A 13240-nucleotide genomic window follows, 5' to 3' on the forward strand; every position below is an offset into this window, starting at 1 on the left:
TAAAACATTTGACACTCGCTTTATTTGTTGTATAGTTATAGGCCTACTGATACTGTGTGATGGTATCAATTCTCAAGGCACACCAGTGTGCCTCGCCACACCATTTGAGAACTACTGCCTTTAAGCTTTACACTCTTTAAAAGTAGTATTTCGTTTTTTAAATTCAATTTTCTGAACAGACATTTATTTTTGTGGGACAAAAACTATTAACTTCCGGACAACAATGTCGAACTAGGATATGTAATTACCCTAGAAACAGAAATTGTTTTCCCTCCTTGCGGAGTAAAATGGAAAGGGAACTGAAAGACCGGGTATCGAGTGAGCGCAGTCGGGATACTACGATGTGACACCAGCCGGAAGTAAATAAACAAGGCGAGAGCGGATGGGAGCAGCGTCTTCAGTCTCTTCTCCAATGCGGTCATTGGAATAGCTTTTATTGTTGTAGACACAAAACCACAGCTTAGGATAACCATGTCTTCAGTTGAGAGTTTGAGAGAGTTTGTCAACGAGCGACTGAGTGCTGCTGCTGAAGAAATATTCGGAGTTTTTCAAAGAACTATCGTCGAGTATGAAGAAGAGATTCATCGTCAGAGGAGACTGCTGGATACAGTTTTAATTCCCGAAATAAAGTTACACAGAATAGGCGAGTAAATATTTGTACAAAACCAGAGGGTGTCCAGAATATAAAGCCTCCTCTCCAGTTTTTAACTATACTTTACATAATTATAACAAGAGATGTATTGAAGAGCACGTCTTTTAATACCCGTTGAAGCCTTTTTTCATTCTTGCATCTGTATCTTTCCTTGTCTCTCCATTATCGTTGATTTACTATGTGTTTTGTGTCCCTCCAGAGCTCCCTGAGAAATCTGTGTGTAAGGAGGAGGAGGTTCTCTCTGGTCAGCAGCTCTGTAGTCAGGAGACGGACTCCAGCCTGGACCAGGAGGACCCAGAGCCTTCACAGGTGAAAGAGGAACAGGAGGAACTCTTCATCAGCCAAGAGGGAGAGCAGCTTGAATTGAAGCAGGAGACGGATGCTTTGACATTGACTTCTACTTATGACGAGAGTGATCAAAGTGAGTCTGAATTAATCAGTGACAAATGGCTCCTCTCTCAGGACTCACACAAAGCTGACAATCAAGCTTACGAAGACGGAAAGCTTGAATTAGTTACTGGATTAGTAAGAAATCCTGAGCCAGAACCAAACACTAAACATGAGGAAAACAGTTACAGCAATAGCTGGTGTGAACCCAAAACACAGACACACCTAAGCATGCAAACAGAGGAGAGACCTCATTTGTGCAAAGTATGTGGGAAAAGTTTTAAGTGTAATTCAAAATTGAATTTACACATGAGAACCCACACAGGCGAAAGGCCATACCTTTGCGTGACCTGCAATAAAAGATTTGGTGATATTGCAGGATTGCGGAGGCATTCAAGAATTCACACGGGAGAGAAGCCGTATCCATGCGAAATATGTGGGAAATATTTCAGACATGGTAATGCCTTAAAGGTCCACATGAGAATCCACACAGGGGAGAGGCCGTACCTTTGCAAGACCTGCGGGAAAACATTCTGTGACTTTTCATCTTTGGCCAGGCATAGTCGAATTCACACAGGCGAGAGGCCCTTTACCTGCAAAACATGCGGTAGAGCTTTCCAACATAGAAGTTCCTTGAATACCCACATAAAAACACACACAGGAGAGAAACCTTACATTTGCAGAATATGTGGATGTGCCTTCAAGCAGGCCAGGACATTAATGGGTCACATGAAAACCCATACTAGCTGAATACTCAAACTAATTGGGTTACATATAGTACTTTAATGTTTTTCTTATGCAAAAGCATGATCACATATGCACATGGAGTTTCATATAGTGCCTATAAAAGTATTCAACATGGGCTGTTTCAAAGGTATTCTGTTCATCACTTCATCTGAAAACTACCTTCAGGAGTGTCACACATAAACAATAAAGTAGTTATTTAGAAACAATGTCTTCTCTCGGATGGTCTCATTTGAGTTTGTAGACAATATAGAGATAGAATTTTTTTTGTTGTGCTTTATAAAAATTTCTCACAGGAGTTTACATGAACTATAGTTATCTGGGCATCTCCGTGGTTGCTTTTGACATGATTCTTTATGTTTATCTCTGAATACATTTCAATTAAAATTGCAAGAGAGATTTCAAAATTGTTATCCAAAGCAGTAACAGTTTTAGATAAAGTCAAAACAGAATAACTTAACTACTAACACTACTTACTTTAATCTCATGTCAAAAGAGCAGAAAGAGTTCAGGTAACTTTTAAAGAATGTCAGAGTAAAAACAAGTTATAGTTATGTGAACATGAAATGAGTTTTTACATCACAGGTCTCATAGAGGTTGAATCGTTACTAAGTTCCATTAGAAACATCTGCAGGATGGAATTGGATACAGCTGTGGACTTTACTTTGTACTGAGAGTGTAAGCTTCTTTTATTTACCTGCAGGAATAAGAAGAAATGTTCAATACTTGTTATTCGGCCTGTTCTGATAATGTGGTGTGATGTGTTGTCCATACAGTATGTCCCTAAAATAAAACCTGTTTTCAAGTTGGACACATTTTTAGGTTCATATAGTAAGGACATATTGCCCAACCCAAAATAACACCTGGTCCCATCCTGGACACCCCATGGAAATTGGCCTGTTTCTGACACTGCACCCTCACCTCCTCCAGCCAAAAAGGAGTAAAAGAAAACAGAATGTAGGCTGTGTTATGGGTTGTGAAAATGTTATACAATTTTAACATAAGTAAACCAGTATTTGCCACTTTGAACCAGTGTTCTGGCCCATTTAAACCACTTTTCATTTATTTTTTCTCCACCCATTTCTTTCGATTTGAACACATTTTTAACCCATTTCTGCTACTTTTAATATCCAATATCACCACCTTTTCTGACCATTTTTGCCACCTTAAACCCCCAAGTAAAAGTGCATTTACTCTGGTTAAAACTTACTTGGTAAAAATAATGATTTCAAAGGGTACTTAAAAAAGTATAAATACAGAAAAAAAACTAATATTTAACATTTCTGGCTAACAAAACATTTTTTAAAAAAAGGTATCACTTCAACCATAAGGTTCCTCCACTCCCGCTACCCGGACCTTCAGAGTGTGACACCTAGCGGAAGTAAACAACACTCGTTAGCTCGGTGCAAACGTCAGATCAAGTTGAAGGCGACAACAGTGGTCATTTCAGGTCATTAATCTAAAACTACAATGTCTTCGGTTGATTATTTGAGAGAGTTTGTTAGCGAGCGACTTACCGCTGCTGCTGAAGAAATATTCGTAGTTTTTGAAAGAATAATTATCGAGTACGAAGGGGAGATGGATCCTCGGCGCAGACCGCTGGGTGTCGTTTTAAAACCTGAAATAAAGTTAAACAGAGTGGGTGAGTAGTATTTAAAGGTCTGACTATTTTTTTTTATTCCAACGTCTGTTGAATTCTTTTCGTTACTGTCGCAGTAGTGTCATATTTCTTGTGGTCTGCGTGCCTTTATGTGTTCTGCATGCCTCTAGAGCCTCCACAGCAACATGTCAATACAGAGGAGGTCCGTGCTGACCAGCAGCTCTGTAATCAGGAGAGGAACTCCAGTCTGGACCAAAAGGACTCAGAACCTCCACAAATAAAAGAGGAAAGGGAAGAACATGAGGAACCCCCAAGCTGTCAGGAGGGAAAGCAGCTTGAACTAAAGCAGGAGATTGATGCCTTCATTTTTAATCCTCCTTATGATGACAGTGACCACAGCGAATCAGAAGTGGATGCCTGCCAGAAGGAAATCTCTCAAAAGTCTCATGTATTTAAGAACCAAGACCAGAAAGGAGACAAGTATGAGGAACTTGGATCAGCAAGCAATGAAGAGCAGCAACCAGAGACAAGTTTGAGTCACATGTACAGTACATACAACACTAATTTTCCTGAAATTCACCCTAATGCACTCGCAGGAAAAAAGTCTTTCCAATGTGGCACGTGTGGAAAAGATTTTTCATGTAAGTCCAAACTGCACCGACACCAGAGGACCCACACAGGTGAAAAGCCATACATTTGCAATACATGTGATAAAGGATTCTGTGACGTTTCAGTACTAAGAAGGCATATGAGTGTGCACACAGGGGAGAAGCCATGCTTTTGTCCCACGTGTGGCAAAAGATTTAGTGACCTCTCAGTACTTAGAAGGCATATGAGCATCCACACGGGTGAGAAGCCATTCACTTGCAAAATATGTGGAAAGGATTTTAGACTTAGCAGTGTCCTGAAGGTCCACATGAGAACCCACACAGGGGAGAAGCCACACATTTGCAAGACCTGTGGGAAAAGATTTTGTGAGCTTTCAGTTTTAGTCAAACATATGAGAGTCCACACAGGAGAGAAACCGTTTACTTGCAAGACATGTGGGAAAGAGTTCAGACAGAGCAGTTACTTGATAGTCCACATGAGAACCCACACAGGAGAGAAGCCATATGCTTGCAAAACTTGTGATAAAAGATTCAGTGATATTTCAGTATTGATAAGGCATATGAAAACCCACACAGGAGAGAAACCCCATCTTTGCAAGACTTGTGGTAAAGGATTTAGTGACCTTTCAGTGTTAAAAACGCATATGAGTATTCACACAGGCGAGAAGCCGTTTACCTGTAAAGTATGTGGGAAAGACTTCAGACTTAGGTGTGTTTTGAAAGTCCACATGAGAACCCACACAGGTGAGAAGCCACACCTTTGCAACACCTGTGGTAAAAGTTTTAGTGACCTTTCAGTATTGAGAAGACATATGAGTATACACACAGGGGAGAAGCCGTATGTCTGCCAAACATGTGGGAGAGCTTTCAGGCATAACAGTTATCTGACTGTTCACATGAGAACCCACTCGGAGGAGAGGCCTTTTGTGTGCAAAAAATGTGGAAAAGACTTTAGACACATGAACTCCTTGGTGAATCACATGAAAACCCACAATGATTAGAAGCAACCCTCCTGCAACAGTTACAGAAAAGGCAACATTCTGCATTTCAGCTGGCAAGAACCAAGTTCACTCCTGCTGTAGCACTGTATACACAAAGAATCACAGAAGTGACGTGCTGCATTAATGCACCACTAGTAAGAAAAGTTTTACAGAAGGTTTTTACATATTTTGATAAAGCATGAAGGCCAATAGAAACAGAGAGCTCAACTTCATGAGTAGGAGTTCACATACTCGATGACATACTTTTAAAGTAGCTATAAATTTGTAATTACATGTACAGTGTTCTCTGTATTCACTGAAATGTCATTATACTAGTGTAAATGTTCACTTCATCTATTTTTATGGCAATCTCTGTTTATGCGAAATCATTGTGATGGATTATTGTCAGTGGACCTCATTCACCAACAACTCTGAAGAAGACGTTTGTTCTTAAAATCTACTTAAGCAGTAATGAAGGAAATTCTTTCTGAAGTTTTCTCATCTGTGACTAGTTCTTAGTGAAAGAACAAAATCAAAGAGCACCCCAGAACACTGGCTCACATTTGAGTGCTAATATGACTGTAAAGATAGACACAATAACATACATTTAAATATTGTACCGTATTTTGATACATTTAGCTCTTATATATTATGAAATATGCACAAATAGGTGACTTGAATATAGTAAACTTTTAATGTAATTATACAATTTTTTTTTATCTTAACTAAAAAATATGAAATTATGAATATAAACTTGTGACATTGGTATGAAATGTTATCTAATACTTATTTAAAATAAAAAAAACGGACCTTGATTTATGCTTTTGAAGCATATATTTAATATCCACTACCAGAACCAAATATATTTAAGAGACTTAAACAAGTTTACAATAAATTATTGTATACATTTTTATGAAAGAGAAATGTGCAGTCTTTGGTGATTAGACTCTTATCGTGATGACTTCATGTACTTGAAGGGGTAGTGAGGCAAACAGCAGGATTAGGATACCCCACGGTGGAGTCTAGACACTTGTGGTGGTGTGGATGAGGGATGCCGGATCAAATGAGGAGTAGACTTCTGAGCAGAAGACCTGTGAGGAAATGGACTAGATGCTGCTGAACTTAATAGAGGTGGCTGGGGTGGAGGAGGGTTGCAGCATCCACACTGAAATGACATACTTACTGTGGAAGAGAGAATGACAGATTTAATATGTGTCATTATGATTGGTCAAACAAGGTCGTGACAGAATCTGATTAGCTGAGTACTTAAGAGAGTGAGCGGCTATGATCAGCTGATCACCAGAACAGGAAGAGAGAAAGAATGCAAGAGGGGAGAGATCTGAACGAGTTGTGACTAATGAATGAGTAGAACACTCTTCCAGCTTGAACTTTGGCTGAGCTCCATAATTCATCATGTTTTGGTTTCCTTCGGAGCAGCCCTACATCCACTTTAGAACGAGCTAGGCCTAAGTAATTATTTTACTTATAGTCCAGTGCATGATTGTTTCAACAATTCTGCCCTTTAATTTGGACATTACTGACAGGTTGGTACTTTTCATTCCTAAAACCCTTTTGTGTTCACAGACCTGCAGTCTTATGCCCTTACATGGGCACAAAAAGAGCATTTATCTATGCTAATAAAGAAAAGCGTGCATCCAGCTTACGAGAACATGAGCTACAAATGGAGCTGTTTAACAACACATCATGAATCTGACGCAAGTTTCTCTTATAAATGTTCTTAAGAACAAATCTAAGTAAAATCTAAAGAATATACTGGTGAATGAGGCCCACTGTGAGAACTAAGAAGTGTCTGGGATTTCATGGTTTATCACGCCAAATCATCTCAAAATTCTATACTTTATTTCTGTAATAACACAAATATAAGCCTAGTTGTTTAAGTCTTCTATGAGGATTCTTTTTTGACTTTTTTTTTATTGTTGGTTACACTGTTTCTTAACATTTTGAGTTGCAACACCTGTACACCCATGTAAATGTACTGAAATAAACGTGCAGTTTCTATTATGATTGAATGTCAAACTTAAATGTAAAGTTTCTCTTGCTATGGGTTTATAGTGAGATTTCTGTCACTTTATTTGTATGACAATCATTGTCTCATAAATGGATATAAAGATGTAGGTGTTACACTGAGTTCCAGTCAAAGCCATGTGTTTGTGGTCATCAGTGGTTTCCAAAGTGTCATATTTTTTCATCAGTCTGAGGATCGTCTTTGTGTTAATGTCACAGCAAATCAAAAAAGCTGTTAGTTGAGTAGTCCTTGTGAATGAAACCTCTGTAAAATCTTTGAAAGAAGTCAAACTTGACATGTGGCTATGCTTTTAACAATCTGATGTAAGTGCAGAGGAAGTTCTTCTGAATGTAAATGTGCCTCCTTTAATAAATGGAGGAAATAACTTGTCAACTTAAAGAATGACACATTTTTCTGATCATGGCTAAGTAAATGCCTTAAAAACAATTGTTTTTCAAGGTGGTTTCTAATGCCTATAAATGAACTTGAAATAATAGCAGAGATTTGGAAGCAAACAAAAGTAAAGAGCCAAAATCACAAAAGACACTTCAAAAAGACATATTGCTGCAAAGAATGTAACTAATATGTGTTGAAAGATGAAACACTTGGAGTAATAAAGAAATATCAAAATTGTGTCACATTCGTTGTGTTTTTGTTAAATATTCACGTCACTGTAGTGTAAATTCAGTAAACATGGTTATCTCTATTTCTGTGTAGGTGGATCTGTGTTTTTTTCTTTATTGCATTCATGACATGGTATGGATACTTCTTATGATGTAAAGATCAAATAACATTACTAGGGATAACAACATTTATTATACTGTGATAAATGGTTTTAGAAGTCCAAAAAGGGTCAGTGAAACAACAAAAGCAGAGAAATCTCCAGCTGTAAAGGATGTAGTTATGTGAATGGGCAATTTCTGAACATTTTAAGGGGGAGATTTATTGTTTTTTACCTTTGCATTTTCTATCTGCTTACTCTCCCATTTTTATTCAACTCATTTTATTTCATGTTTTTTCTATTTCATGCTTTTTAAACAGCCCACATGCACTATTACACTTTTGTACGAACAGTTAGAGTGACAATAACCATCACATTGAATCTTTTTTTAAATACATTTTCAGGAATACGTGTGTAAAAAGGACTACCGCCTTATTTACATTTAAACTTAACTGAGATATTGCTTCAAAGAAAGTCCTCCAACAGAGTTTTAAAAACTCCGGTCGTCTCAATAAAAGCATCACATTTAAGTGTTACATGCCACTGTAATAATTCTAATGAGGAAGTAAGAGTTTCTGCAGAAGTTAAAGCCCCATGATTTTCTTCTTTCTGTATTGATCTGCCCTGTGGTTAATATCTCTCTGAAGACTCTCAGGTAGGAGAGAAAGATATAAAGTGACTTATTTCAACTTTCAGAGGCTGGACTCAAGAGAAAAAAAGTGCTGGAAAAAAGTAAAAATTTCAAAAATAGTTATTTGTGCAAAAATGCTTGAAGTTGAATCCCAAAATGGGAATACAAATGTTGAAAGAAGCATGAAAATTTAATGCAGATGCTGTAACGAGTGTTATTTGAATGTAACAGCCTTTAAATACTTAATGATTGGTTGAAGAGGTTTTCAGATTTGTACCCCTACCTTTGCAAAATTGAGTTGCATATATACAGTATATATATATATATATATATATATATGTTTTGCTTTTTCCTGCTTTATTCTGTTTTATTTCTGTCCATGAACCAATAATTCCTAAGATTTGCCTTGACCAAAAACTACTTAGAAAAATAGCACAAGATGCATCTCCTTTTGAAAACAAGCCAGTACTTTTAATTGTATTATGCTCTGCTAACATCAGCTCAATGATTCATGTGGTTGCTTTGCAACCAAATCAAATCAAAGGCAATAATTGCATTAAAGTTTTAGAATGTTTTTTGCATGCATTCAAGTTAACACATGAACAGTAGATATCTGGACAAAACAGAATTTTGATGAGCAATTTCACATTTACTGTATAAACTGCTAACTTGTATTTCTTTTTGTCAATTAAATATAAATCCAAATGTATGTGATTATGTATCTTTAAGTGTGTATTTTATGACCATTCTGTGAAACAAAACATTCCCAGACAATCATTGTGCAAAAATGTTGTTTAATCAGCACTGAACGTCATGTGTGAAACCAGAAACAGTGTTTTCTGAATATTAAACTGTAAAGTATGTTGCTTCATGCCTGCACTGGGAATTCTATGCTGCCGTGTGTCACTCATGGGATTTCAAGGTGCAGCTTTTTCAAACTGATATCAAATAATCAGCCTCTCACCAGTACGTGTTTTTAAGTCTCTTTAATACTGATCGAGACTTTTTTCCATTCTTAGACTTTTCCAACACACATGAAGAAGTGTATAAAAAAAGCACACATACAGATTTACATTTGATAGTGTTGCTATATGTTCATACTAAACACTGATGTCATTTTCTCTCAAGTGTTCAATCTGACCTCTTTACGCTGAAGGCATCAAAAGCCCTTTTCACACTTGCAGCTAATTTCAGGGTAACACACCCAGAACATTTCCGGACTTGCCCACACTTGTCCCTCACAGCAGGAAGTTTGCCTGCAGCTTGCCTGTCAGGAAAGGGAGGGAGGAGGACACAAGGACCAGCAATGAAAATCAGGGTAAAGTCTGAGTGAAAACTTAGCTGTTTGCATCTCACCTATTTGAATTCAGGAAGTTTTCAGTTGTCATTTGTGCAAGTGTGATTAGGGCTATATAGTACTTTAAAATACTATGTAAGGTACACAGATGTTCAATACTTTGAAAGTTTAAACAAAATGTATATACATTTGGCACAAGCAAACATCAACAAGGTCATGACAGTACTTCAATAGCCACTATTCTGCACTCACTTTGAAACCAACTTTTTTCATTGACCTGGGAGTTCATGGTTAGAGAACTGCAGCAGATGTATGTACAGGTAACTTTGACAAAATGAATGGAAAGATAGATAGATCTCGACATACCATCTAGTATAGTAAGCACTTCACATCCAGCTAAAAAGATGCAACTTCATCAGGAGTGTATAACATATAGTAGGCAATGATAGTACCATCTCTGTTGATAATGCTATTTAGGTGTTTTAGTTTAAGGTTTTCAAGCTAAACTGAACAGTGCCCCACATATTTTCAAATTTTTATACATCTTCAGTCATTATGCAAGTTTCAGGATTCTCACCATTGTGGGTTCTCATGTGGCTTTTCAAGTCGCACTTACGGAAGTGTCCTTTCCCACAGATCTTGCAAATGAACGGCTTTTCTCCGGTGTGGGCTCTCCTCACGTGCACTATCAGGTTTTCATTAAAGCTGAATGCTCTCCCACATGTTTCACAAACAAAAGGCTTCTCACCAGTGTGGGTTCTCATGTGTGCTTTCAAAGCTGACATACAAAAGAATCCTTTCTCACAGGTCTTGCACATGTACGGCTTCTCACCTGTGTGGATTCTTGTATGTTTTTTGTAAAATGACACATCGCCAAATCTTTTTCCACAGGTTTTGCATTGGTACGGCTTCTCACCAGAATGAATTCTCATGTGGACTTTCAAGGCACTATCAAGTCTGAAACTTTTCCCGCAAGTTGTGCATGAATACGGCTTCTCACCTGTGTGAATGCTCACATGTCTCTGCAAAAGGGACACAAACCGAAAAGCCCTTCCACATGTGTCACAGACATATGGCTTCTCACCCGTGTGTTCTCTCATGTGAGTTTTCCAATATGAAATGTTGGAGAATCTTGTGTCACATACTGTGCAAATATAAGGCATATCACCGAGGTGGATTTTTGCATGTTTTCTAAACATTGACACATCACTGAACCTTTTTCCACAGGTTTTACAGAGGTAGGGCTTTTCACCTGTGTGAATTCGCATGTGGACTTTCAAGGAACCTTTCAGTCTGAAATCTTTCCCACAGGTTTTGCATGAAAATGGCCTCTCGCCTGTGTGGATGCTCATGTGTCGCTGCAAAAGTGAAACAAACTTAAAAGCTCTTCCACATGTATCACACTTAAATTGATTTTTTCCTTTTTGAGTGTTAGAGTGAATATCCGACCAGTTAGGGTCATTTACATTGTTACTTTCCCTTTTAAGTAACTCATATTGAGTTACTGAGTGTGAAACTATATTTTCTGTTGATCCAGAGACTCCAGGCCAGTCTCCTTGGTGTTCTTGGCCTTTAAGTACATGAGAGGTCTGAGAAAGCAGATGATGGTCACTGTTCAGCTCTGTGTCGCTGTCAACACTGCAGTCATAAGTAGGAGTGTAAATGAAGGTTTCAATCTCCTGCTTTAGAACCATCTGTTCTCCCTCCTGACTGGTGCAGAGTTCCTCCTGTTCTTCTTTAATCTGTGGAGGTTTGTGGTCCTCTTGGTCTGGACTGGAGCTCCTCTCCTGGTTACAGAGTTGCTTGTCTGACGGATCCTCTCCTACCTTTGAGACATGTTGCTGTGGGAGCTCTGGACACACAAAGAACAAGATACAAGACAACATTACCATTAAATTCAAAGTATTTACGATAACGGAAATACTACAATTTACACCAGCAAGAGCATTAACCTTCATCCATCCATTTAGATTTAAACCCGTTTGTGTCCCATTGGGCCAAAATGGCTCATTTCATACATTAGGCTAGAAAAATACTACACGTTAATATTTTTACTTACTTCTTCAAGTTATTTTTTCCCGCCTACATCTCTTCTTAACAATAAAAACAAAATTAATACGTCTCAACATTTTTAACCCTTTTTGGCCAGGTTCTGTCAAAGCAAACCCTGATGGGGAAAATGTAATTAGTTATTTACAATGTATGGCATGCTAAGTCAATGTTTTTGGTTGTCAGAGCCTGGTATATACTACTGATTATCAGCAACATTGGTTTTAAAGCATTGTTAATTTTTATGCAATACAACATATAAAAGTAACCTGACATTTGTATCACTTTGGGCCAAAATGGCTCATTTCAAATATCAAGCTATGAAATTATCATACATTCAGTTTTTCTTTTACTTTTTAATTTTTTTTTTCCCCAAGCAACAACTCTTCTTTTCATACAACTTAAAATTCATTAGTGGCCAGGTTCTGTCACAGCAAACCCTGGTGCTCTAGATGAGAATAACAAGATAAGACATTATTCTAAAAATTCAATGTTTTCCCCCCATTGACCACAATAGGAAAATAGTAAAAATAACAACTTATACAAAAAACATACTAAAAAAAATCCACAGCATTTATTGTATGCATGTTTTATGTTCTAATGGCTCCAGGATCAAAAATTCAAATTGTAATGGAAGTAGATTGGTCCAAAATGGACACTGTAGACACTACTGTCAGGTTTTTTGTACACAATGCATGATAGGCATGGGGTATGAGTTAACACCAAATTATTCGAAATGCTATTAAAATATAAAAAAACGTCAAAGCTCATGTCGGAGGCCTAAACACTCAGACAATGGTGTCGAAACGAAAAGTGAAATTGTCCCAAAAATAGTACAGAGGCACACATGAAGAAGCAACAGAGAGCACAAATAAAATCAAAAATAAAAGTTTACACCAGAGTATTTATATCAAAGGAAATTAAGAGTATGAAGTTAAACACAGTTGATATATTCAAATTGGAAAGTTAATGACTAGTTAAACCTCAACACTTTACCTGTCTTGAAACAGTATGATAATTTGTTTAAATATGTAAAAGTAAGATACATAATACATTGAAAACATTCAAGGATTCATCTGTAAACAAAAGGGGGAAATGTGGACATTAGAGCAAATCATTACAAGAAAAAAATTCAACAACCGTAAGTACATATAAACCAAAAGACTACTTATTTGTGAGGTTAGGAGTTATTTATACCTATTCCTTGTATCCTTATTTCTGGTTTCCAAACGATATCCAGCAGTCTGCGCTGGCGATGAATCTCTTCCTCATACTCGGTGATAGTTCTTTTAAAAACTCCGAATATTTCCTCAGCAGCAGCAGTCAGTCGCTCGTTAACAAACCCCCTTATATACTCAATTGAAGACATTTTAATTGAATATTAATTGAATATTAGAGAGGTGTTACGAGGAATTACTATAGGATAACCCAAGAAATACATTCATGTAAGTTACACGACAGAACACTATACAGTTCCGGCGGATGTTTTTCTTCTTCTTTGGTAGATCCACGGCGGTTGCCAAACAAGCTCTGGTGAACACTATC

General features: G+C 37.5%; 3 protein-coding genes across 4 annotated transcripts; 2 read left to right on the forward strand and 1 right to left on the reverse strand.

Annotated features, from left to right (window-relative positions):
- Positions 1 to 384: 384 nt before the first annotated feature.
- LOC121509442 (zinc finger protein 37 homolog) lies at positions 385 to 2523 on the forward strand. The gene is made up of 2 exons (XM_041786820.1): positions 385 to 643; positions 852 to 2523. Exons 1-2 carry the CDS (start codon positions 472 to 474, stop codon positions 1787 to 1789), a joined length of 1110 nt encoding a protein of 369 aa, XP_041642754.1. The 5' UTR covers positions 385 to 471; the 3' UTR covers positions 1790 to 2523.
- Positions 2524 to 3180: 657 nt separating this feature from the next.
- Positions 3181 to 7594, forward strand: LOC121509437 (gastrula zinc finger protein XlCGF57.1-like). Its single transcript, XM_041786813.1, has 2 exons — positions 3181 to 3425; positions 3554 to 7594. The coding sequence occupies exons 1-2, from the start codon at positions 3254 to 3256 to the stop codon at positions 4990 to 4992; spliced, it is 1611 nt and encodes a 536-aa protein (XP_041642747.1). The 5' UTR covers positions 3181 to 3253; the 3' UTR covers positions 4993 to 7594.
- Positions 7595 to 9137: 1543 nt separating this feature from the next.
- Positions 9138 to 13165, reverse strand: LOC121509438 (gastrula zinc finger protein XlCGF28.1-like). Of its 2 annotated transcripts, XM_041786815.1 has the most exons (3): positions 12893 to 13165; positions 10224 to 11498; positions 9138 to 9616 (listed from the first exon to the last, which is right to left on the reverse strand). In XM_041786815.1, exons 1-3 carry the CDS (start codon positions 13062 to 13064, stop codon positions 9588 to 9590), a joined length of 1476 nt encoding a protein of 491 aa, XP_041642749.1. In that variant the 5' UTR covers positions 13065 to 13165; the 3' UTR covers positions 9138 to 9587. The 2 variants fall into 2 exon arrangements, with proteins under 2 accessions (XP_041642749.1, XP_041642748.1); XM_041786814.1 differs by having other exon boundaries at positions 9138 to 11498.
- Positions 13166 to 13240: the final 75 nt, after the last annotated feature.

This window comes from Cheilinus undulatus, linkage group 5 (assembly GCF_018320785.1).
Source record: "Cheilinus undulatus linkage group 5, ASM1832078v1, whole genome shotgun sequence".
In the NCBI taxonomy this organism is placed as follows: Eukaryota; Metazoa; Chordata; class Actinopteri; order Labriformes; family Labridae; genus Cheilinus; species Cheilinus undulatus.

Excerpts from the sequence above, each read along its gene's own strand:
- LOC121509442 (XM_041786820.1), top strand. The coding sequence starts at position 472 with ATGTCTTCAGTTGAGAGTTTGAGAGAGTTTGTCAACGAGCGACTGAGT. Across the intron at positions 644-851 it reads AATAAAGTTACACAGAATAG|AGCTCCCTGAGAAATCTGTG; the intron begins GCGAGTAAATAT and ends GTGTCCCTCCAG.
- LOC121509438 (XM_041786814.1), bottom strand. The coding sequence starts at position 13,064 with ATGTCTTCAATTGAGTATATAAGGGGGTTTGTTAACGAGCGACTGACT. Across the intron at positions 11,499-12,892 it reads AATAAGGATACAAGGAATAG|AGCTCCCACAGCAACATGTC; the intron begins GTATAAATAACT and ends TTGTGTGTCCAG.
- LOC121509437 (XM_041786813.1), top strand. The coding sequence starts at position 3,254 with ATGTCTTCGGTTGATTATTTGAGAGAGTTTGTTAGCGAGCGACTTACC. Across the intron at positions 3,426-3,553 it reads AATAAAGTTAAACAGAGTGG|AGCCTCCACAGCAACATGTC; the intron begins GTGAGTAGTATT and ends GCATGCCTCTAG.